The sequence below is a fragment of the Schistocerca serialis genome, chromosome 2, assembly GCF_023864345.2.
Source record: "Schistocerca serialis cubense isolate TAMUIC-IGC-003099 chromosome 2, iqSchSeri2.2, whole genome shotgun sequence".
Classification (NCBI taxonomy): Eukaryota; Metazoa; Arthropoda; class Insecta; order Orthoptera; family Acrididae; genus Schistocerca; species Schistocerca serialis.
Window position 1 is genome coordinate 721,806,426 of NC_064639.1, and position 23,121 is coordinate 721,829,546.

The 23,121-nt window shown below is 44.3% G+C and overlaps 1 protein-coding gene across 1 annotated transcript in view; it reads left to right on the plus strand.

Annotated features, from left to right (window-relative positions):
* Window positions 1-22,908, plus strand: part of LOC126456360 (uncharacterized) — a 176,000-nt gene extending 153,092 nt beyond the window's left edge. The window contains exon 3 of the mRNA XM_050092114.1: window positions 21,864-22,908. Coding sequence (XP_049948071.1) covers window positions 21,864-22,908 — 1,045 coding nt within the window. The remainder of the gene's footprint in view (window positions 1-21,863) is intronic.
* Window positions 22,909-23,121: the final 213 nt, after the last annotated feature.

Consider the following 23,121-nt stretch of genomic DNA (forward strand, 5'->3'; position numbering starts at 1 on the left):
CATTCTCTCCCATTTCCGTAAATATTGCCCTCAAGTACAGCGCCCTTGCAAGACTCTCTATGTACACCTCCCACCTCTCTGCTTTCCCTTCTTTGCTTAGGACTGGTTTTCCAACTGAGCTCTTGATATTCATACCTTCATAAACAACATATGTACAGTAAATGTTCAAAGCGCTTAAATTACTTCCGTAGTGAAACCCACTGTTGTGGAGCGGTGATAAATCAGTTACGAGTGTTATTGACAAATTGGCCAATGGTCAACGGCATGTTGCTTGAATAAACAGCGCCGATAATAAAGCACGTAGCGATATTCTCATTGTGTTCCGATACGCGTATGTGTAATTTGAAATGTAACATACTCGCAGGAGAGACAGATATTAGGAAATTTTTATCTTTACAAAGGCTGTGAGCCACGATTCAACTGAAACAGAAGAACTACGTTCCGTTTCTTATGTGCAAACTTATTTGCAGTTTCCATTTTAAGGTAAATGCAGCAAGAAGTAAGATGCGTCATGGTGAAATTGTGGAAAATACTACAGTGGAGCGCCGCCATTTCAGAACACAAGCAGAGAACGCCTTTTCAATGACAAATTTGTCATTTCAGTACGAATTAAATAAAGTATAACATAACAAGAAGTCAAGGATTGAGTAGGAAGGAATGAAATTATGGACCACATAATAACAAATTTTACACACATCTATCGAGCAGTCCATTAACTATTGCGTGATGGCAAATATTGAATAGTTCCCGTGCTATTCCATTTGTGCAAGGAGCGAGGCAAAAATGATTGTCTGTATGCCCCCATACGTGTCCTACTCGTTATTATCTTCTTGTTCACTCGTGCTGCTCTAAAAATGACCCAACATGCGAGAGCAATGTGATCTCCCGTCCAGTGTTTCCCTTTTCAATTTCCTGGTATTAGGGTATTGTGTGCAATTTTAACATCTGCTGGGCCGCGCGGGATTAGCCGAGCGGTCTTAGGCGCTGCAGTCACGGACTGTGCGGCTGGTCCTGGCGGAGGTTCGAGTCCTCCCTCGGGCATGGATGTGTGTGTTTGTCCTTAGGATTATTTAGGTTAAGTAGTGTGTAAGCTTGGGGACTGATGACCTTAGCAGTTAAGTCCCATAAGATTTCACACACATTTGAACATTTTTGAACAGCTGCTGGTGAATCTTCCGGGTCGTGTGGTTGTGCCAAACCTCAAGACTCATCGGAAACAGGACTACCTATGAAGATGGCTAGCGGAGATCTGACGAAACGTTAGAAACGGAAGAGTTTCATGGACCACGGCCATACAACCCGGATGATTCACCAGTATCTAAGACTGTCCGGTCGTGAAACCCTTCATGTATTTCCCAGAATTCTCGCAACAAATCTAAATGTTCGAGTTACTTTTCCCAGTACTAATCCCAAGGGTTTCCCATTTTACATGCTTAGCAGTAGTATTCCCTGGTATTTCAGGACATTACAATTATACTACTCTTTCTACAGTCAACCACAAATGCTGTTTCTCTAAATTTCCTCATAAGTATTTCGCAGAAAGAACGTTGACTTGCCCGCAGGGATTCTCATTCGGGTTCACGAAGCATCTCCTTAATACTCGATCGTTGATCGAATCTACCGGTAACAAATCTGTCAACACCCGCTTCTGAATTGCTTCTCGAAGTCGACAATTATTCGCCTTCCTTGGTACCGACCTTACGTCCTTGTTTCATTTCGTATCACTTTTGAACGTTACACCAACATATTTAACCATCGTGACTGACTCAGACAGCACATTAATTTCATTTCACTTCGTTTAGTTCATATTTAACGACCTGTTAACTGGTGTTTTAAATTACAGTACATTTTGCAGTTATTGTTGTTGTGGTCTTCAGTCCTGAGACTGGTTTGATGCAGCTCTCCACACTACTCTATCCTGTGCAAGCTTCTTCATCTCCCAGTACCTACTGCAATCTACATCTTTCTGAATGTACTTAGTGTATTCATCTCTTGGTCTCCCTCTATGATTTTTACCCTCCACGCTGCCCTCCAATACTAAACTGGTGATCCCTTGATGCCTCAACACATGTCCTACCAACCGATCCCTTCTTCTAGTCAAATTGTGCCACAAACTTCTCTTCTCCCCAATCCCTATCCTATTCAATACTTCTCATTAGTTATGTGATCTACCCATCTAATCTTCAGCATTATTCTGTAGCACTACATTTCGAAAGCTTCTATTCTCTTCTTGTCCAAACTATTTATCGTCCATGTTTCACTTCCATACATGGCTACACTCCATACAAATACTTTCAGAAACGGCTTCCTGACACTTAAACCTATACTGGATGTTAACAAATTTCTCTTCTTTAGAAATGCTTTCCTTGCCATTGCCAGTCTACATTTTATATCCTCTCTACTTCGACCATCATCAGTTATTTTGCTCCCCAAATAGCAAAACTCCTTTACTACTTTAAGTGCCTCATTTCCTAATCTAATTCCCTCAGCATCACCTGACTTAATTCGACTACATTCCATTATCCTTGTTTTGCTTTTGTTGATGTTCATCTTATATCCTCTTTTCAAGACATTTTACAGTTATCATCGCATAATAATATATTTTTCCATTATACAAGCAAATATTGTTTTAAGCAAAGAAAAATCAAATTAATAATAATGAGTTACAAAGAAAATTAAACAAAATGAAATCTGCAAATTAGGTGAAGGAAACAGAGTGTTAAGTAAAAATATTAGTAATTTAGAACAGGAGTATAGATAGTATGGTTGCCTGCAACCGACAATGACCGGAAGGGAAAAATTCCTAATTGCAACGAGCGTTTTTAGTTCGATTTGACATTACAAGTTATATATACACTGAAGATCCAAAGAAATTGCTACACCTGCCTAATATCGTGTAGGACCCCCGCGAGCACGCAGAAGAGCCACAACACGACTAATTTCTGAAGTGGTGCAGGAGGTAAGCGACACCATGAATCCTACAGGGCTGTCCATAAATCCGTAAGACTACGAGGGGTTAGAGATCTCTTCTGAACAGCACATTGCAAGGCGTCCCAGATATGCTCAATAATGTTCGTGTCTGGGGAGGTTGGTGGGCAGCGAAAGTGTTTAAGCTCAGAAGAGTGTTTCTGGAGCCACTCTGGACCTGTTGGGTGTCGCAGTGTCCTGCTGGACTTGCCCAAGTTCATCGGAATGCACAATGGACATGAATGGATGCAGGTGTTCAGAAAGGATGCTTATGTACGTGTCACCTGTCAGAGTCGTATGTAGACGTATCAGGGGTCCCATACCGCTCCAACTGCACACGCCCCACACTATTACAGAACCTGCACCAGCTTGAAGAGTCCCTTGATGACATGCAGGGTCCATGGATTCATGAGGTTGTCTCCATACCCGTACACGTCCATCCGCTCGATACAATTTAAACGAGACTCGACCGACCAGGCAACATGTTTCCAGTCGTCAACAGTCCAATGTCGGTGTCGACGGCCCCAGGCGAGGCGTATAGCTTTGTGTCGTGTGGTCATCAATCAAAGGTACACGAGTGGGCCTTCAGCTCCGAAAGCCCACATGGATGTTTTATTGAATGGTTCACACGATGACACTTGTTGATGACCTTGCATTGAAATATGCAGCAATTTGGGAAGATTGCACTTTTGTCACGTTGAACGATTCCCTTCAGTCGTCGTTGATTCCATTCTTGCAGGATCTTTTTCCGGCTGCAACGTTGTCGGAGATTTGATGTTTTACCGGATTCCTGATATTCACGGTACACACTTGAAACAGTCGTACGTGAAAATCCCCACTTCAACACTACCTCGGAGATGTTGTGTTCCATCGCTCTTGCGCCGACTACAACACCACGTTCAAACTCACTTCAGTCTTGATAACCTGTCATTGTAGCAGGAGTAATCGATCTAACAACCGCATCAGACACTTGCTGCCTTATATAAGCGTTGCCGACCGCAGCGCTGTATTCTGCCTGTTTACATGTCTTTGTATTTGTATACGCCTGCCTATAGCAGTGTCTTTGGCGCTTCAGTGAATTATTATTATTATTATTATTATTATTATTATTATTATTATTATTATTATTATTTTTTTTTTTTTTTTTTTTTTTTAAGTCTTCAATTTTTCTGTCCCTTTGGACAGACGTGCTGAGCGAGTGCACGAGAGATGCAACAGATGTGAACATCATTTCGTTGAGGGCTTTTTTTTATTTTTATTTAATTTTATTTATTTATTTGCGACGCTGGGCAGTGTTATAGATCTAAATCGAGTAATAGGAGGGTAGGAAAATATTAAGAAGTGTTCTTGCGTGAATAACTCATGGTCAACGAATGTGAGCCAGCCTGTTTGCTGATTAAGTTTTCACATCGTGAATTTTTTGTATGGTAGCAGAGTAGACATAGCTATGTAATATTTGAATTACTTTTGAATGCATTATGGGAACAGCAGTGATCAATGTCTTGTAAATAATTACTATTAAAAACAGTCTTGATCACGATTTATTTAACAAGGTGACCGGTTTCGACCACTACTGTGGTCATCTTCAGACCATTGAGTAGGAACCTCTTTCTGTTGGAGAATCACAACAGAAAGGCGTTCCTACTCAATGGTCTGAAGATGACCACAGTAGTGGTCGAAACCGGTCACCTTGTTAAATAAATCGTGATAAAGACTGTTTTTAATAGTAATTATGTAATATTTGATTTTATTAAGCGTTTCAGCTGTTTCTCCTGGCAACTGTTTCGGTGTTTCATAGCCTCATAAAACAGAAATGTTTACGAGGTAAATCCAGGCGTTTGCTTACAAATGGCTCGTTCTTTTTACGACACGTAAGCCAACAAGCCAGAGTAGCTAATTCAGTCTCAAAAGGCTCATCCTCTAACAAAGGGCCTGTCGTCCCTGACAAAATATTTACACGGGAACGATGTAAGCACGTGAATTACGACTGGCGGAAATACCGTCGGTAATACACAGTCTTTCCGGGTTTGACGTTGAATGCTCACCAGACAGCAGTGATTACCTAAGTTCCCGATTGATTAAGCGACGTAACTGCAACTGCACCCACCAAAGATGTGCATCCCTGGCCGAGGTTATTAGCACACCCACGTGCGACGATAAGTATGGAGGCAGCAAAGGAGGAGGGGAGTTGTCCAACAGTTTGACATCGCCATACTATGAACCAATACTCTAGATTTAATCCCAAACTTCTCGTGTGGAATGACAAACATATCGGTCAGGATCCGTCCATTTGATTTAGACAGTAAGCTGGACTGCCTCCTCATCAGTATTTGAGAGGATATGTGTCAGAAAGTATTCTAGGCGTCTCCATTTCCTTCATTTCAATAATCTCAGTAACACAGACGCAGCATTACACTGCACAAGTCACAGACCAAAAAGTTGTTGGCGACACACGAGTGTGGCTGACATACTACGCTGAGAAAAGAAGAAGTCCACACCTCTGTTTATCAGCTCGAATTTGGAAAGATAGGAAGGAAATCAGCTATTTACGCTTCAGTGCTACCACACCGATTAAACGATTTAGGCAAATTAAAAAATGATGTACACAGCATTAATGTTCCAAAATATTTACTTTATATTCGTTGTCAACCGTTGTGTGATGATGGCCTAGAAAGCTGAAAGCCAGTTCAAGTCGAAATATAAAATAAATATTGTGGACCATCAATCCTGTGCATTTCAGTATTTAATATGCCTATGTTCCTCCAAGTACTGACGGAATATTTCATAATAGATCCAGGAAACCTTAAAAAAACATGAATTTGCCTGGGTGTACAGGGATCTGCCCTGCAGTCGTTCGCAACGCGATTCCAAAGAGTTGCCTAGAAAAGCAACTGGAATCACTCAATAGAGGAAAGTCCACTGGACCTGACGGGATACCAATTCGATTCTACACAGAGTACGCGAAAGAACTTGCCCCCCTTCTAACAGCCGTGTACCGCAAGTCTCTAGAGGAACGGAGGGTTCCAAATGATTGGAAAAGAGCACAGATAGTCCTAGTCTTCAAGAAGGGTCGTCGAGCAGATGCGCAAAACTATAGACCTATATCTCTGACGTCGATCTGTTGTAGAATTTTAGAACATGTTTTTTGCTCGAGTATCATGTCGTTTTTGGAAACCCAGAATCTACTATGTAGGAATCAACATGGATTCCGGAAACAGCGATCGTGTGAGACCCAACTCGCTTTATTTGTTCATGAGATCCAGAAAATATTAGATACAGGCTCCCAGGTAGATGCTATTTTTCTTGACTTCCGGAAGGCGTTCGATACAGTTCCGCACTGTCGCCTGATAAACAAAGTAAGAGCCTACGGAATATCAGACCAGCTGTGTGGCTGGATTGAAGAGTTTTTAGCAAACAGAACACAGCATGTTGTTATCAATGGAGAGACGTCTACAGACGTTAAAGTAACCTCTGGCGTGCCACAGGGGAGTGTTATGGGACCATTGCTTTTCACAATATATATAAAAGACCTAGTAGATAGTGTCGGAAGTCCCATGCGGCTTTTCGCGAATGATGCGGTAGTATACAGAGAAGTTGCAGCATTAGAAAATTGTAGCGAAATGCAGGAAGATCTGCAGCGGATAGGCACTTGGTGCAGGGAGTGGCAACTGACCCTTAACATAGACAAATGTAAAGTATTGCGAATACATAGAAAGAAGGATCCTTTATTGTATGATTATATGATAGCGGAACAAACACTGGTAGCAGTTACTTCTGTAAAATATCTGGGAGTATGCATGCGGAACGATTTGAAGTGGAATGATCATATAAAATTAATTGTTGGTAAGGCGGGTACCAGGTTGAGATTCATTGGGAGAGTGCTTAGAAAATGTATTCCATCAACAAAGGAGGTGGCTTACAAAACACTCGTTCGACCTATACTTGAGTATTGCTCATCAGTGTGGGATCCGTACCAGATCGGTCTGACGGAGGAGATAGAGAAGATCCAAAGAAGAGCGGCGCGTTTCGTCACAGGGTTATTTGGTAACCGTGATAGCGTTACGGAGATGTTTAATAAACTCAAGTGGCAGACTCTGCAAGAGAGGCGCTCTGCATCGCGGTGTAGCTTGCTCGCCAGGTTTCGAGAGGGTGCGTTTCTGGATGAGGTATCGAATATATTGCTTCCCCCTACTTATACCTCCCGAGGAGATCATGAATGTAAAATTAGAGAGATTAGAGCGCACACGGAGGCTTTCAGACAGACCATACGCGACTGGAACAGGAAAGGGAGGTAATGACAGTGGCACGTAAAGTGCCCTCCTCCACACACCGTTGGGTGGCTTGCGGTGTATAAATGTAGATGTAGATGTAGACATAATAAAGTAAATAAACGTGTTTATTAATTTTCCAATTAGGTAACATTAAAACTCACCTGTGATGATTGATGTTGCATCGGACGTAATAGAGAAAATATAATTACGGTGACTGGAAATAATGTGTTGTCAGCAATGGCTTAAATATAATAATTAAATGTCTCATTATGATCACTGTGAATACATTTCTGAATTGTCCGAGTGTCCGAGTGAACAAAAGCGAAAAAGTGTCTGACTCGCATTTTCCTCCAGTTTACGGACTACTTCGTCGAAGCGAAAAATAAATCTTTATACCGGTAATGTGTCTGTGCGGGAGTAGCCTTGTCTTCAGCAAACGCTGACAGTCCACGCGTGCATCTCTGAGCGTTTACGTAATTACGGCTCCGAAGGACTAGACTTGTTCCGCTCTGCAAGCCGGCAGTGATACTGCGAAATCTAGGAGCGACACCGAAGACCTTACAAACAACACAGCGCGATGGAACACAGTGTTTGCATGTTGTCGCAGCGATATCAGGAAACTCAGTCCGTAATGCTTTTAAAATGAACATTTTGGCAAGTGTGGCGCTTTTTTTTTTTTTTTTTTTTTGTAGGGGAAAAAAGGGCGTTACCCACAAGCAACTGAATCTGCTAATAAGTAATACAAATGGTGAGACGAAGTGCCTCAACTGGCCAGCCGAACCTTAAGACTTATAGCATATTTTTCAGAACGCCAGGTGGGGGGGAGGGGGTTAGGAGACTTACATGCACTATATGATTAAAAGCATGTGAAGTGCGGAACTGATCACTAGATGCCACGAGAGACAGACTCGCCGGTATAAAAGGGGGCGGGGAGTACTGTGTTGAGGGCAGAGAAGCAGTAACAGCAGAGTGGGTCGGTCAGGAGAATTCAGTGAATTCGAACGTGTACCAGTCACTGGATGAAACTTGAGTAACAAATTCGTGACGACAGCACGGCCGCCCAAGTCGGTTGTGAAGTGTGGAAACGAGAAGTGTCAACCATAGCTAATACCAGGCAGACCTCATGTACTAACGAACTGGGATCATCGAGCATTGCGGAAAGTGGTTATTAAAAAAACTCGCATGAAATCAGCGGAGAAAATCACGTTATTTGGAGTGATGAATCGTGTGATACCGGGGGCAATCCGATGGAAAGGTTTGGATTTGGTGAATGCCTTGAGAACGTTACCTGCCGTCATGTGTAGCACCAAGAATGACGTACGGAGGAGGTTACGTTATGGTACGGTACGGGAGTGATTTTCGCGATTAGGATGTGCTTCACTTGATATATGGAAAGCACTGACAGTAAGAAGGAGGAGGGTGATATGACATCTATTAAGACACCAGAGAATAACTTCCATTGTACCGGAGGGAGATGTAGATGGTAAAAGCTGCAGGGGAAGACAGATTGGAATACCTCCAGCAAATAGCTGAGGACATAGATTGCAAACGCTACTGTTGGTTACCACATAATTACTGACTGACATCGCTTGTTTGAGATAGAGAAAGAGTTTTGGTGGAGGGGCAACACCTTCAGGGAATGGCTAACACTGAAACAGTGATCACGTACATAACTGCAATGTGAGGTCACAGTCGAAATAGGACGCAGAGCCATCAGCTATTCCGTCACCGTGACAGATGAGTTTGGATGTAGAGGTCATCAATCACCTTCGGACAGCAGTTTGGCAACTCTCCACAACGCCGCCAAACTCTTCCAGTTTCCTTATGCTGTAACTGTCTTTTATTTAAAATCATCCAGTGCGTGTGGCGTGTTATGGTAGCAGCAGTAGTAACGCGAGTTATACCATGCAAAATCTACTTTTCTGTGAGAAGCAATGGATCAGAATGTGTTAATGTCAGTTTAGAGCCCGACACAGACCTCGAACTCGTAGCAGAAAAAACAAAATGTGTGGCAGTGTACAAAGTGTGTTACAGCAGAAAAAACAATGTTTCAAACAACGACACAGCGTCATAGGGTGGGTCTCGTCGACTTATAGTTTGTAGGATACGGTCATCCTCCTACAGTACAAGCGATTCGATTTTACACTGGTCAGTGCAATGGATCAATAGCTGCATATTTAATAGGATCGTCAGATGTGCTCGATGCTGGCATGCAGACGTTATTTGTTTTCGATATATCGGAGGAGAGAGGTGCGGTAAAAATCTTATCAAGTTCTCTGGCAGATGAAGTTAGAGGAGCTTTTATAGCTCGTAATTTTTCTCTGTTGGATGGTATAGAATAACGAAGATAGCATGTTGGGGTGATAGACGTGAATGGGTCCTGAGGGACACGGATCTCCTTCGGACAACAGTACTTGCATGTAGTTTGGGGGCGCGCCACAATGCAGTAGCAAAATCCTCGTCCGTCCCCCATTTCCCGTACTGTCCTTTATACTACCTCGTGTTGCAGGGGCAGGCTTCGTTTGGCACTGACCTCACACATCGTACACTGTTGGCAGAGCTACGAGAACATGTTCCCGTTTCCACTGAATGGTCAAAACATGGTCCTGTCGCACTAACTCAGGTCACTCTGTTTCTACATGGGTTGCAGTTCCGACTTAAATTGGAACGATCACATGCGCACAGCTGCAGAAATGGTGGCAGTTTCAAGAGGCATAGCGACAATCTAAAATTTTACTGTAGCTGATAGGTTCGAAAAAGGCGACTCGTTTCAGGATATGAGAGTGCCAGAAATATGATTCACTAGTGGCTGTAATCATTAAAGGACTTCTCCATAGGATCCAACACAGGTACGTGGTTGAATGGAAAGACTTGATTCCAAAACATAGACATCATTTCTACCGGAAAGTGTAGCACTAGAGATCTGTAAGGCTAGTGTACATTTCTAATGACCTCGATCGGCACACTGTCTACTGTTTCTCATCATTCTCAATCAACCATCGCCTATAACCCAGCTGATGTATCACCGAACCTCTGACGTGGCATCGAGACAGAATGCATTACAAATACTGTAGAAATATCTAATGGCGGCGTGAGAGAGTTGCAAATATCGGTTTCATGCCACGATCCTTAGCCAAATCATTTTCTAAATTTGGTAATTTTTTACGAGGTTGCACCGTCTGCGACGTGTAACCTCACTGTTAGTATGATAATATACACTCTGGCGATCACCATCTGTATTCAGTGTCGCTGTATTTATCTGGAAAATGCACTTCATTCGGAGGTAATGCCATAACTCGATTTAAGAAAAACGTATGAGACATGTCCACCTATCGCTGATTTTCGGTCAGTATTATTTCGTAGCGCCACAAACAGTTATTGGCGTAGTAATATACTTAGTAGCAGGGGATGCGTGATAGGTTCGCCTTGAGCATCAGGCTTGTAAAGCATGTGTTTGTGTTCCGGCATGTACAAAGGAAATGACTATGTCCAGTTGTAAGGAAGGTATGGATTTGACGTCGAATACTGTGATAGCAAAGGGAAGGGTATGTCAAGTGATAAGAATGGTACAGATATTTCTATTTCCGGAGCCACAGCCGTCAGCAGGGTGTATTTCCGATACTTCGCTCATTGTCGAATGTCGTCCAACTGAGACCACAATCGTAGCATTTAATTGTAAGTATAGCGATCAAATATATATGCAGGACGATTCTGTCTGTGTGTGCTTGACGCAGCGGCGGCGGTGGCCTGTGGCGGGAATGGTTCACGTTTCCCACTAACGGCAGGAACCGTCCGAATGGAGAGGCCTGTTGGGATGCAGGAATGTAATTGACTTAATCGTGTCGTCCTCTAGACGGCCGAATAGCGGACTAGTACTTAATGTGTGTTGGACAGATTTCGTGATAGCGTGTAAATTTGAGAAGTTTCAATATGGACATGTGTTTGCGCTGGATCAATTATTCCCTCTCATATAAATTGTTCAATTGACTGCTTCTTCACATTCCCGTCTTTATTTGGTTGAGGGAAGATCGATTTTATTGTATGTTGAGTGCATCTAGCAGGTGAAAGACGGGTGCAGGACACGTTTGCTGGTTCTCTAGAAATGAGAAACACCTTAGTTGACTTTGTAAACTATAAGGATGATTTGGAATCTGTTATGACAACGGTATTCGCGAGTGGAAATATCAGTTTCCTCTATTTTTTCGAGTTTTCACGTAAAGGTATTCGCAGATGGGTTAAGTTTCCAGTTACTCAATGGCTCACAATGATTTCTTAGTCAGGGTAAAATTGTGTGAACTGGGTGGTGGAAGCTATACATGGAACGCACTGACACAAACCCCGACCTGGCGGTCTTTATATATAAATATAGTATATAAAAGACACCACTGTGTGTTGGCTAGATTTGCAAGTATCGAAAATACCAAAAGGTTTCGTGGAAGTGGTAAAATCGATAAACTGAAAAGACTCTAGAGCTTTTTTTAAAATTGTAATTACATCCTTCATTCATCGAGAAGTATGTGATGGCGGGAGGTGTTTTGCAGTGAGAAAACGACACTCAGCTGGTGCAAGTGTGGACGTATCGTAATTTTTTTATACACCTCTAATTGATAGTTAGAAATGTTATGCTGCTGCTTGAATGTAAAGGGATTGTGGCTTATGTTCCGACGTATCACCAGACGTTTGTGGGACGTAATCAAACTACTATTCACGTAAAAAAGAAAATTATGTATGTCTAGTAGTAAGGGAAGGATACATTTGACGTGGTGAATTGTGATTTCAACGCATTGAGGAATATATCCAAACGTAAGGGATGATAGATTCACTTCTTAATCAGCTGCGCAATATAGCAATGCAAGGGCTCAACTGTAGCTGCTGTAGTGAACAAACAGGACGGGCAATACGGCTGAAAAAAAAGAAAAGTCCCCCAATCGGCATCCCCTAAGCGTATCCTCGCGCTTTTCCTTGTCGCATTACCTGCAATGATGTTGATTACAGTACACCAACCCGTACCGGTGAAATCTTTCCAACCCTTTCGACCGCGGGGGCGTTGCTGATTATCACATAGTCCCGGACGCCTGTGCTTTATAACACTTGTTTGAGAGAACTGAAGAGAATCGAGACACATAGCTAGTGTGAATGTGGCCATGCAATAATTTTTTCAGGTGTTGTACACATATAAACGATAACTGCACTGTTTGTTCGAAATGTGTATATGTTGCAGTGGAAAGTTACTGTGGCTCATGTTTAGGCAAGCCCAGAGAAAATGACTGTGTCTCCTATCGTGAGGGAGGTATAGATTCAGCACATCGATAATCGTAATAGGATGAAAGACTTTTTTTACGTGGAAAATTATGTGCGCTACAGATACTGAGATTGGTTCCAGAAACATGTTCGTAAAGAGGACACACAACCATTACATAGCTGGTTGTCAGACTGCGGCAGCAATCCCAATATTTAATTGTAGTTAATCAAAGTGATTCCAATAAGATGGAGGCAAGATATCTACGGAAAGTTCTGAGAAAGCAAGTGTTCAAAGACATGTTGAAGCAGACCATCCATCTCTGGTGGGGACGCCGTCACTCATCCGCCACTGTGGTATTAGGACATCTCCTGACCTGCAGCTCTGCAGGACAGTGCTTCGATTTCTGTTTGCGTAATTGTTCCGATTTTCCCGTCTGTGCTTAGATGGTTCTCTCTTTCCAAACAACAAGAATACTTTTATGGTTAACGGTGGTTTTGCGAGCGTGCACAGACATGTTGAGGGCTTTTAGCAGTGAGAACGTTTGCCGTTTCTGAGATGTACGTTGAAAGCAGGACGTCACGATTTCGAGGAAGGGAACATTTTCTTTAGCAGGTCCTGTTAGGGAAAGAATTTCCATGCAGGCAAGCTGAGACATCATGAAAGCTCCTCCAAAAGAGACGATTACTATTTATGCAGCACTTTACGAATTCAGCGAAGGGACTGATAAGTAATGGACGGGCTGTCCCGCTACATGTCTCTCAGCACTGGACCCACAGCTCTGCGTCATCGCGCCAGGAACGGTGCCTACGTAAACACGTATTTCGATAGGTATTTCTCAGGTGTCATGTGTCAAAGGGATGCCGCCGCCTGATCCTTGCAGGACCCGAACTGACACCTGCATGTGGTTCGGCAGCTGTCGGCCGCGTCGTCACTTCACGGAGGCCGCCGGTGCATCCCGACTCCTGGGAGCGTGTGCGGTAGTGGTGGTGGTGGTGGTTAGTGTTTAACGTCCCGTCGACAACGAGGTCATTAGAGACGGAGCGCAAGCTCGGGTTAGGGAAGGATTGGGAAGGAAATCGGCCGTGCCCTTTCAAAGGAACCATCCCGGCATTTGCCTGAAACGATTTAGGGAAATCACGGAAAACCTAAATCAGGATGGTCGGATGTGCGGTAGTGGTCTGTGCGGTTCAGAGGACAGGGGACGGCGGGCGGTGGGTGCTTCATGATAGAAAGATTTTTAACTGTGTGTAATTACGTGTGACGTATGTTTCATGACGTATTCCTTGCACAATCGGAATAAAAAAGGAAATTCGATCGATGTAATTACTTCTCACCAGACCTACATCTTTCCAAACAGCAGAGAATGATTAGAAAGTGAAATCCAAGCCCCGCAAACTGATTTTTTTAAATAAAAGAATATACCCTTAAATTTCCCTTTTTGAGATCCTTTTTCTCCACCACAGAGCCGCCAATTTCCAGGTAGAGGGGGTGGGGTGGCGGGGGGGGGGGGGGGGGGAGAGGGGAAGAGGTGAGGTTGCGAGGAGTGTGGCGATGGGGTGGCGTGGTTGGTGATCGATTTCCTGAAGAATTCTTTAAATAAATAAACTATATTCCATACACTGCCTTGAATCCCCTAAATTGTTTAAATAAACAATATACCATACATTGTCAAAATTGTTTAAACAATATTCCAAACACAGCATTCGATTTCCGAACAAATTCTTTAACTAAATAAATAAACTATATTTCATACACTGCCATAAATAGCTAAATAATATTCTGTAGATTGTGTAAATTGTCTAAACAATATTCCATACACTACAATAGAATTCTCTCCAAATGACCGATCAACTGAGTCTTTTTCCCACTAATTTCCGAGAAAGAGAGTGGGAGGGGGGGAGGGGAAAGGTTAATTAATTGATCAATTTAATTAAGCAATCAATCAAATTGATAAGAGTGAGAGGCGCTATTGTAATAACTCAGACTTGAAAGTGTACCTGTAGCAGTGAGGGGGGAGGTTTCCTTTGGGGGTGGGGGGTGTGAGGGAGCAATAGGTCAAGTGCCTGTCAATCAAGAGGAAGGATCCTTTTAGCAGAACAGTACGCTAAGTACCTGTCAGTCAAAGGAGAACGATAGGTTTGCCCCTGACTGCATACCTGCCCCTGATATAGGCAACCTGCACTAACAGACTGCCCTGGTGCCGCCCTTGTTCCACTACTGATGGGCTTTGTGTAAGATGACGCACAAATAACCAGTGGTTTGCGTCTTGCTCAGTGACGTGATTCAGACCAGGTCTTATTTGAAGGACTCCAGTCTACCAGTATGCAGACTCAGGTTACAGATCTCACTGCAAACTGAGCTGACGAGAGTCAAAAATTCAAATGGGTCAAATGGCTCTGAGCACTATGGGACTCAACTTCTGAGGTCATCAGTCCCCTAGAACTTAGAACTACTTAAACCTAACTAACCTAAGGACATCACACACATCCATGCCCAAGGCAGGATTGTAACCTGCGACCGTAGCGGTCGCGCAGTTCCAGACTGAAGCACCTAGTACTGCTCGGCCACACCGGCCGTGTGACAAGAGTCATCTGATAGTTCCTAATATCGTGTCGAACGTCTATCTGCCTGACACAGAGCTGCAATTAGACGTGGCATGGACTCAGCAAGTGGCTGCAAGACAACTGCAGAAATACTGCAGGATGTGCCAAACTAACCTTTCGATAATGTCCCATAAGTGTTCGACAGAATTCACATTTAACAACCTGGGTGGCCAGTTCATTCGACCATAATATCCACAATGTTCTTCAGACCAATTGCGAAATACTGTGGTCTGGTGCATGGCGCATTGTCATCCATAAAAATTACATCATTGATTGCGAACATGAAGTCCATGAACAGCTACAAACACTCTTCAAGTAGCCGAAGAGAAGCAAGGGACCCAGTCCATTCCATGCAAACACAGCCCACACTGTTATGGAGGCACCACCAGCTTGCACAGTGCCTTATTGCCATGCCACGGTTTTCCAATCGTCTAGGGTCCAACTGAATCAGCCCCGAGGCCAGAAGAGGCGCTGCAGACGATGCCGTGCTGTTAGCAAGGGCACTTACGTCGGTCGTCTGCTGCCATAGCTCATTAACGCTAAATTTCGTCGCACTGTCCTAACGGATAAGTTCGTCATACGTCCCATACTGATTTCTGCAGTTATTTCACGGAGTGTTGCTTGTCTGTTAGCACTGTTAACTCTACGCAAACGCCGCTGCTCTCGGTCGTTAAGTGAGGGCGGTCGGCCACTGTGCTGTCCACGGTGGGAGGTAATTCCTTAAATTTGGTATTCTCGACACGCTCTTGACACTGTGAATCTCGGAATATTGAATTCCCTAACGATTTCCGAAACAGAATGTCCCGTGCGTCTAGTTCCAACAATCAATCCGCGTTTAAGGTCTGCTATTTCCCCTAGTGTGGCCATAATCACGTCCGAAACCTTTTTCCAGGAATCACCTGGGTACAAATGGCAGCTCCGCCAATGCACTGTTCTTTTATACCTTGTGCACGCCATACTGCCGCCATCTGTATACGTACATACCGCTATCCCATGACTTTGGTCTCCTCAGTGTATTGGTTTATGTATTTGCTGTGAAATATAGCAGAGACCGTTTCACTCAACAATAAGCACAAAGGAAAATACCCCTCACTAACATCTTAAATTTCTGTTTGGTAAACTACATCATGTGTGTCAATAGCATTAATTTCGTAGGGTTCTTCCTCAGCAATGAAGCTTGTTTGACATTGATATTAATAAGAAAAAGTAAGCATAAATCACCTGTAAAACATTTTAATTGACATCAGAAAGTTTTGAAATGTTTTTTCAAGAATAGTTAGATAATTCGTATTACTGGCTGATGGTCTGAAATCCAGACACTTCGAATTTCTCTCAGTAAATACTGTAGTAAGAAATATAACCAACAGAAAGTAGGGCTTGTAATTGCTGTTTACGTTAGATGTGGCCATATTGATTGTTTTCTACCATACGGAGACATTTTCTTTTTGAGAAGCAAGTGGAAAACACACTGATCATTTTGTCTTTGACTGTTCTCATACTAGGAAATGTAATGTGAAAAAGCCATAGGTGAACAGCTAGTCTTTTCAAGAGAAGGCTCAACATTGGTATGTTTCACTGCAACTTCTAGAACGCTTAAATGAAATGCTATTGAATGAAATAGTAGGAAAATGTGTTAGGCTGTTTTGTCGTTTATAGCAACAGTCAGGAGGCGCAATATTTTTCAAAACGAAGGTTTGGATCGCCAGAACAAAACGACAAGTTAGTCAGTGAGAGCCACACGACCTCGGGAAGAGATGTATTGAAAATTGATGGAGACTAAGGTCATTCATGTGGTGGACCGCCAGGTCTCTACTGTATATTTGCGGTGGGTATCCCACTCCGGCCACACATCTGATGAGGACTTGCTGTGCACGGATTGTCTCAAGCCGCCTGTGGACAGATTCTTTCAAGCCGCTGCAAGACGACGGGCAATCACAGCTTCGAGAGTACCACCGCTGTTCAACGCACGGTAATCACACCAACAGATGCAAATAAATAAATCTTCCATATTACGAAGAAGTGATTGAATAGTTCCCTGTCGTAATATTGATGCTGTCGTGCAAACTGTACAATATTTCAACGGTGGAGCTGCAGGTCATCGTTGTTTTCCGTCAAACGTGAAAATGACGATCATCTGCCTCGTTGGAATATTCTACAGTTTGCACGAGAGCATTCAACGCTACTACCGAGAGCTATTCAAGCAATTACCTGGGAAAGCCTCAAATAGTATAGTATAGAACAGATATAATGCTCATAGGCAGAGCGACCCTGTGAAGTGTAAAAATATGAACAATTTATTCAAGCGTTGATTCAGTGGAAGTGTAATTTCACTTTTAGTTGAATGTTCGTTAAGTTTGCATTCCAGAATGTATCGTACTGGCCACTGATTTTCAGTTGGACCTAGTAACAAAATTTATTTAGCGGCAACCCAAATAGACCTTTCTGTAAGGCAATAAAAACCTGTTGACGCGCCGGCCGCGGTGGTCTAGCGGTTCTAGGCGCGCAGTCCGGAACCGCGCGGCTGCTACGGTCGCAGGTTCGAATCCTGCCTCGGGCATGGATGTGTGTGATGTCCTTAGGTTAGTTAGGTTTAAGTAGTTCTAAGTTCTAGGGGACTGATGACCACAGATGTTAAGTCCCATAGTGCTCAGAGCCATTTGAACCATTTGAACCTGTTGACGTATGTGCGACTGCACGTATCCCTTCCTTGCAGCTATCGTTCGTAATGTATTTTGTATTTAATTTCTGCTGCCTCATTCCAGCACGATAACGATAACGATTTTAATTAATTCACTGATACTGAACAAAGCGCTCAACCATTATCAATATCGCTGTGATTGTACTATAAAAGAGATTATTCGAAAGTGTTGCATAGACAGCAGCAGATGTGGATGGGGCTGGGGCTGGGGGAAAGGAAAGGTTAAGGTAATTGAGTGGTCTGATAACTGCGTTTCCGGTAATGAGGAACTGGTGGGTGGTAGCAAGACACAATTCTCAGCATGAGTTCCCTTCAGCTACAACAGCAAGTAACAGCCCAAGTAATTTCAGCACCGACGGCTACGCGCCTACGAGGCAGTTACCAGTGCGAAGTAGCCCGCATGATGCTCCAGATACATTACTTTTATCTTTCCTGCAGGGAATCGAATCAGGAAATAGCTATAGCTTTCTTTGTTACAACAAAGCTATTCTCCTATATTCCTGTCATCGCCACAAAGGCTCAATTTTTCTGCCCAGTATTAGCCCGACACTGGATCGATAGATGTTCACGAGCTGGCTGCCGACGACGAGCACACGAAGCAGCACGCTCTCAAGCCCGTCTTCTTTGGTCCGAAATATGCTTTATCCTGGCGTTCATGTTTAAATCATCATCCCTGGACTGTAAATATTTTTACAAAGGTTTACCATCTACTGTTTGGCAGCTTTTGATTAGTGAAATCGATGTGGTTCATCAAGAACTAATCCGCTTACGTGGTTGCGTACGTACCATATTGTCGAGTGACGACTCGATATCGGCGCTCTCTAACTTAATGGTTGGGTTGTTCATCTTTACTTATCTCTAACACACGCTTATACTATCTCTAACACAAATTTATAGTAAAATCGAAGCTTTTTCTCTGCGAGTCCTTTTGCGCACTTAAATTCAGAATAAACATTGCTCTTCCTTAGACGTGGAAACACAACTTTGTATGTCCAAGAGCCTAATAATAAGAAATAAATTCTGTGTTTTTTTTAAGTAGTTTTCACCGTTTGACGGTAAATTACTCTTCATTTACTTCACACAATCATAATTTCGGCTTTATAGCACTTCTCTAGTGCAAATCGCACCGAAAATTAATCAAGATTTACAGCACAGAGCATAATGCTAGGAATAAAATGTCATTACACATTTGACAACAGTACTTACATGAGACACGTCCGACCCACCTAAATGATACGTTATCGTCGTATTATAGAATATGAGTACAGGTACATATCAAAGACATTTAATACGACCGACATTGAACACAGCGAATAAACATTAATAGTCAGTTCGGCGAATTTCAGAGTCAATACATTGCTGTGACCCGCATTCGTAATGTCCATATATCAACTGGCGTTAACATCTGTCAGAACTACGGCTCCACGGTGTACTCCGTATGATCGTAGAACAAAACGTTATTACATAAGTGAGAAAGTTAATTTTCAGTGCAATTTGCACTTGAGAACGACAATAAATCCGATATCGTGATTGTGTAAAATAAATTTGTTGTAATTTACAGTCACATAGTAGAAATTTCTTTCAAAACATTCCACAGGAATGTGATCCCTAAAACCGTACTTAGTGTTTGTAGAAAAAAAAAAGCTACACGATTGTTTGTTTGCTCCTGAGCCCTCACGTGCGACTGCACAAATTATAAAATGAAACAGTTAAAAACACTATTCCTGGCTTTCAGATAGCGTGGTTGTTTTTACGGTTTCGCTATGCTACTGTCCAGAAGCCAACCAAACGCATTAGTCGCTATTACTCTAGATAAGCTGTTGCAAATGCTCAAAAAATTATAATTTGTAGGCGGGATTAGTGGTGAAAAATAATTAATTTTGACAACTCACAATACTTTTGATTTAAATAAAACTGAGTTTATTAATCCCATTTCACCTCCAAATGGTCCGCGGCTCGTGGTCGCGCGGTAGCGTTCTCGCTTCCCGCGCACGGGGTCCCGGGTTCGATTCCCGGCGGGGTCAGGGATTTTCTCTGCCTCGAGATGACTGGGTGCTGTGTGTATTTCATCCTCATTCACTCGCAAGTCGCCGTAGTGGCGTTAAAGAACTTGAGCGGCGGCCGAACCACCCTGCGAGCGGTCTCCCGGCCACCAATGCCATACACTCATTATTATTACTACCTTCAAATCGACATAACGATTGTGCAAGAGCTTCAAATTAAAGTAAATCAGAGCAGTATCTCGCGTTAAATATAGCTTAAATTCCGGTAAAATCTCTCATTCAGCGTTTTAAAATTAAAGTTCCATATTTGCTAACTGATTAAAACCACTGCTTGTTTCAAATCGGTCACAGAATAATCGCAAAATGTTTCAGAGTTCTGTCCTGTCCACCTCATCTGAAAGATTCTGAGTAGATACACAGTAGCTCACTTGCCGATTTTTTTTTTTTTTTTTTTTTTTTTTACATATTCGCTGCCGACACTCGCAAAAAATATTGAAAAAGACAAAACCATGAGTTATCATTCAAAAAATTTACTGACTCTACCGAAACGCGACCTAATCGTCGCTCACACGTACCTTGCTGCTCCATTTCACCCAGGCGAACCATCACCTAAGACTACGAAATATCGAATCACGCCGACCAGAAAGGCCGTCCGTTATTTAAGCACTTGCACTGCCTTGAGTAAAATCAGCATCCTTCCGATTTTCGACACATACTTATGAACTATTGATTTTACATTATACATATGTATGATACATCACGTAGCATGTAAATTAAATCAGCTTCTCATGGCTGTCCTTAGTTTCCCGCTAAGTTCATTAGTTTTTCCAATACTTTTATTACCCAGAAGGCTAGTTTATGTTTTTGTTGTTAATAAATAAAAACAACTACAACTATATCGGTACACACAGGATAGCATACGCTATCTAACTCGTTCTAAAACGCCACGCATAAAAACGGGACTCTTTTTGCGGCTTATACCTCGGATTCCATTGCTGATAGAAAGGTAGAGTTAAGTATTTTGGACAGCCCTTGGGCTAGGAAACAATCTTATTATTGTGATCCTACAGTACAGGGTCAAATTAGGGATATTACACATTTCCTCCTGCTTGGGCAAATGGAGCAAATCATTTGGTTCTTTTCACATTTTATTTGGTCCACATTGGGCCTTAAGGGGCTTATGAAAGCACCCCCAAAAAGTTTTTTAGCGTTTTTTTGTACCGAAACCAAGCCGCGGATTCCAATACACTTAAACACAGGAAATGGCTGATATTCTTACTATACATTCCTAAGATCGGGATCTCTAACGTTGAAAATTTTCTTGATATCTTTATCCGTTTCCGAGATACAGAGGTTCAAAATTACTTTACTCGTACGCGTAAATTCCGGTGTGAGTGGAGAAAGTAGTTTATAAAGTGACGTTGCATGGAGAAATATGCTGCGAAGTGTCTCCCTTATTACCAGAAGGGTTTTAGGAACCCCATGTTGTAGTATTGAAGCACAGGCAAAATTTTTGTTCACGTGAAATCCAGTTTTACACCCAAAATTTAATTTTGCTTTATTTCAAATTCACGTCAGTGAACTATCAAAATTTTATAGATTTATGAGGTTCTTTTTATATGAGTGGTATGCCTTGCTATTGCACAGAATAGGAAACCAGCGGAAAAACGCTTCTACAGGAGGAGAACATGTACCCGTTTAAAAGACTGACTCAAAAGTGGGGTGCCAGCTGCCACTTTCTACATATCTGTCACCTTTAAAAATCTTCCCAAAACTTTTGTCTTGTGAACATTTTCGCACTTTCTTTGCTGAGAGAATAGGAAACAGTGGCACTGAGAAAGATAAGGCAAAATAATACCGGAAGATACTAGACATTGGTTGCGGTGGAGAAAGAGCGATGGAGACAGTGCAGTGTGAGAGAAAGAGGGAGAGACAGTGGCAGTTGAACATAGTCGTCAGTGACAAAACAGTGCTAGGAAAAGAGTGAAGGAGACAGCACCATGGGAGGGGTGGAGGAATGAAGAGAAATTGGAAGTGGGTGAGATCCTGTGACAATGAGAGACGAAGAATATGATATAGACAACAGGGGAGGGGGGCGGCGGAAGAGCGGTGGGGGCGGCGGAAGAGCGGTGGGGGCGGCGGAAGAGCGGTGGGGGCGGCGGAAGAGCGGTGGGGGCGGCGGAAGAGCGGTGGGGGCGGCGGAAGAGCGGTGGGGGCGGCGGAAGAGCGGTGGGGGCGGCGGAAGAGCGGTGGGGGCGGCGGAAGAGCGGTGGGGGCGGCGGAAGAGCGGTGGGGGCGGCGGAAGAGCGGTGGGGGCGGCGGAAGAGCGGTGGGGGCGGCGGAAGAGCGGTGGGGGCGGCGGAAGAGCGGTGGGGGCGGCGGAAGAGCGGTGGGGGCGGCGGAAGAGCGGTGGGGGCGGCGGAAGAGCGGTGGGGGCGGCGGAAGAGCGGTGGGGGCGGCGGAAGAGCGGTGGGGGCGGCGGAAGAGCGGTGGGGGCGGCGGAAGAGCGGTGGGGCGGCGGAAGAGCGGTGGGGCGGCGGAAGAGTGGTGGTGGGGGCGGCGGAAGAGTGGTGGTGGGGGCGGCGGAAGAGTGGTGGTGGGGGCGGCGGAAGAGTGGTGGTGGGGGCGGCGGAAGAGTGGTGGTGGGGGCGGCGGAAGAGTGGTGGTGGGGGCGGCGGAAGAGTGGTGGTGGGGGCGGCGGAAGAGTGGTGGTGGGGGCGGCGGAAGAGTGGTGGTGGGGGCGGCGGAAGAGTGGTGGTGGGGGCGGCGGAAGAGTGGTGGTGGGGGCGGCGGAAGAGTGGTGGGGGCGGCGGAAGAGTGGTGGTGGGGGCGGCGGAAGAGTGGTGGTGGGGGCGGCGGAAGAGTGGTGGGGGCGGCGGAAGAGAGGTGGGGCGGCGGAAGAGAGGTGGGGCGGCGGAAGAGAGGTGGGGCGGCGGAAGAGAGGTGGGGCGGCGGAAGAGAGGTGGGGCGGCGGAAGAGAGGTGGGGCGGCGGAAGAGAGGTGGGGCGGCGGAAGAGAGGTGGGGCGGCGGAAGAGAGGTGGGGCGGCGGAAGAGAGGTGGGGCGGCGGAAGAGAGGTGGGGGGGAAGAGAGGAGGGTTGGGGGAGATGGGGGAGAGTGGTTAGAGAGGGGGAGGGGGGACAGGTGGTGAGAGGGTGAGAGGGGGGACAGGTGGTGTGAGGGTTAGAGGGGTGAGGGGTGAGAGGGGGGAGAGGGAGAGTGGTAGAATGAGATGAGACAGCAACAATGGGAAGGAACAAATGAGATATAAGCAGTAAGTGGCTGTGACATAGGAGACAGAGACACAGAGAGATAATGACCACGAGCTGGGCTGAATG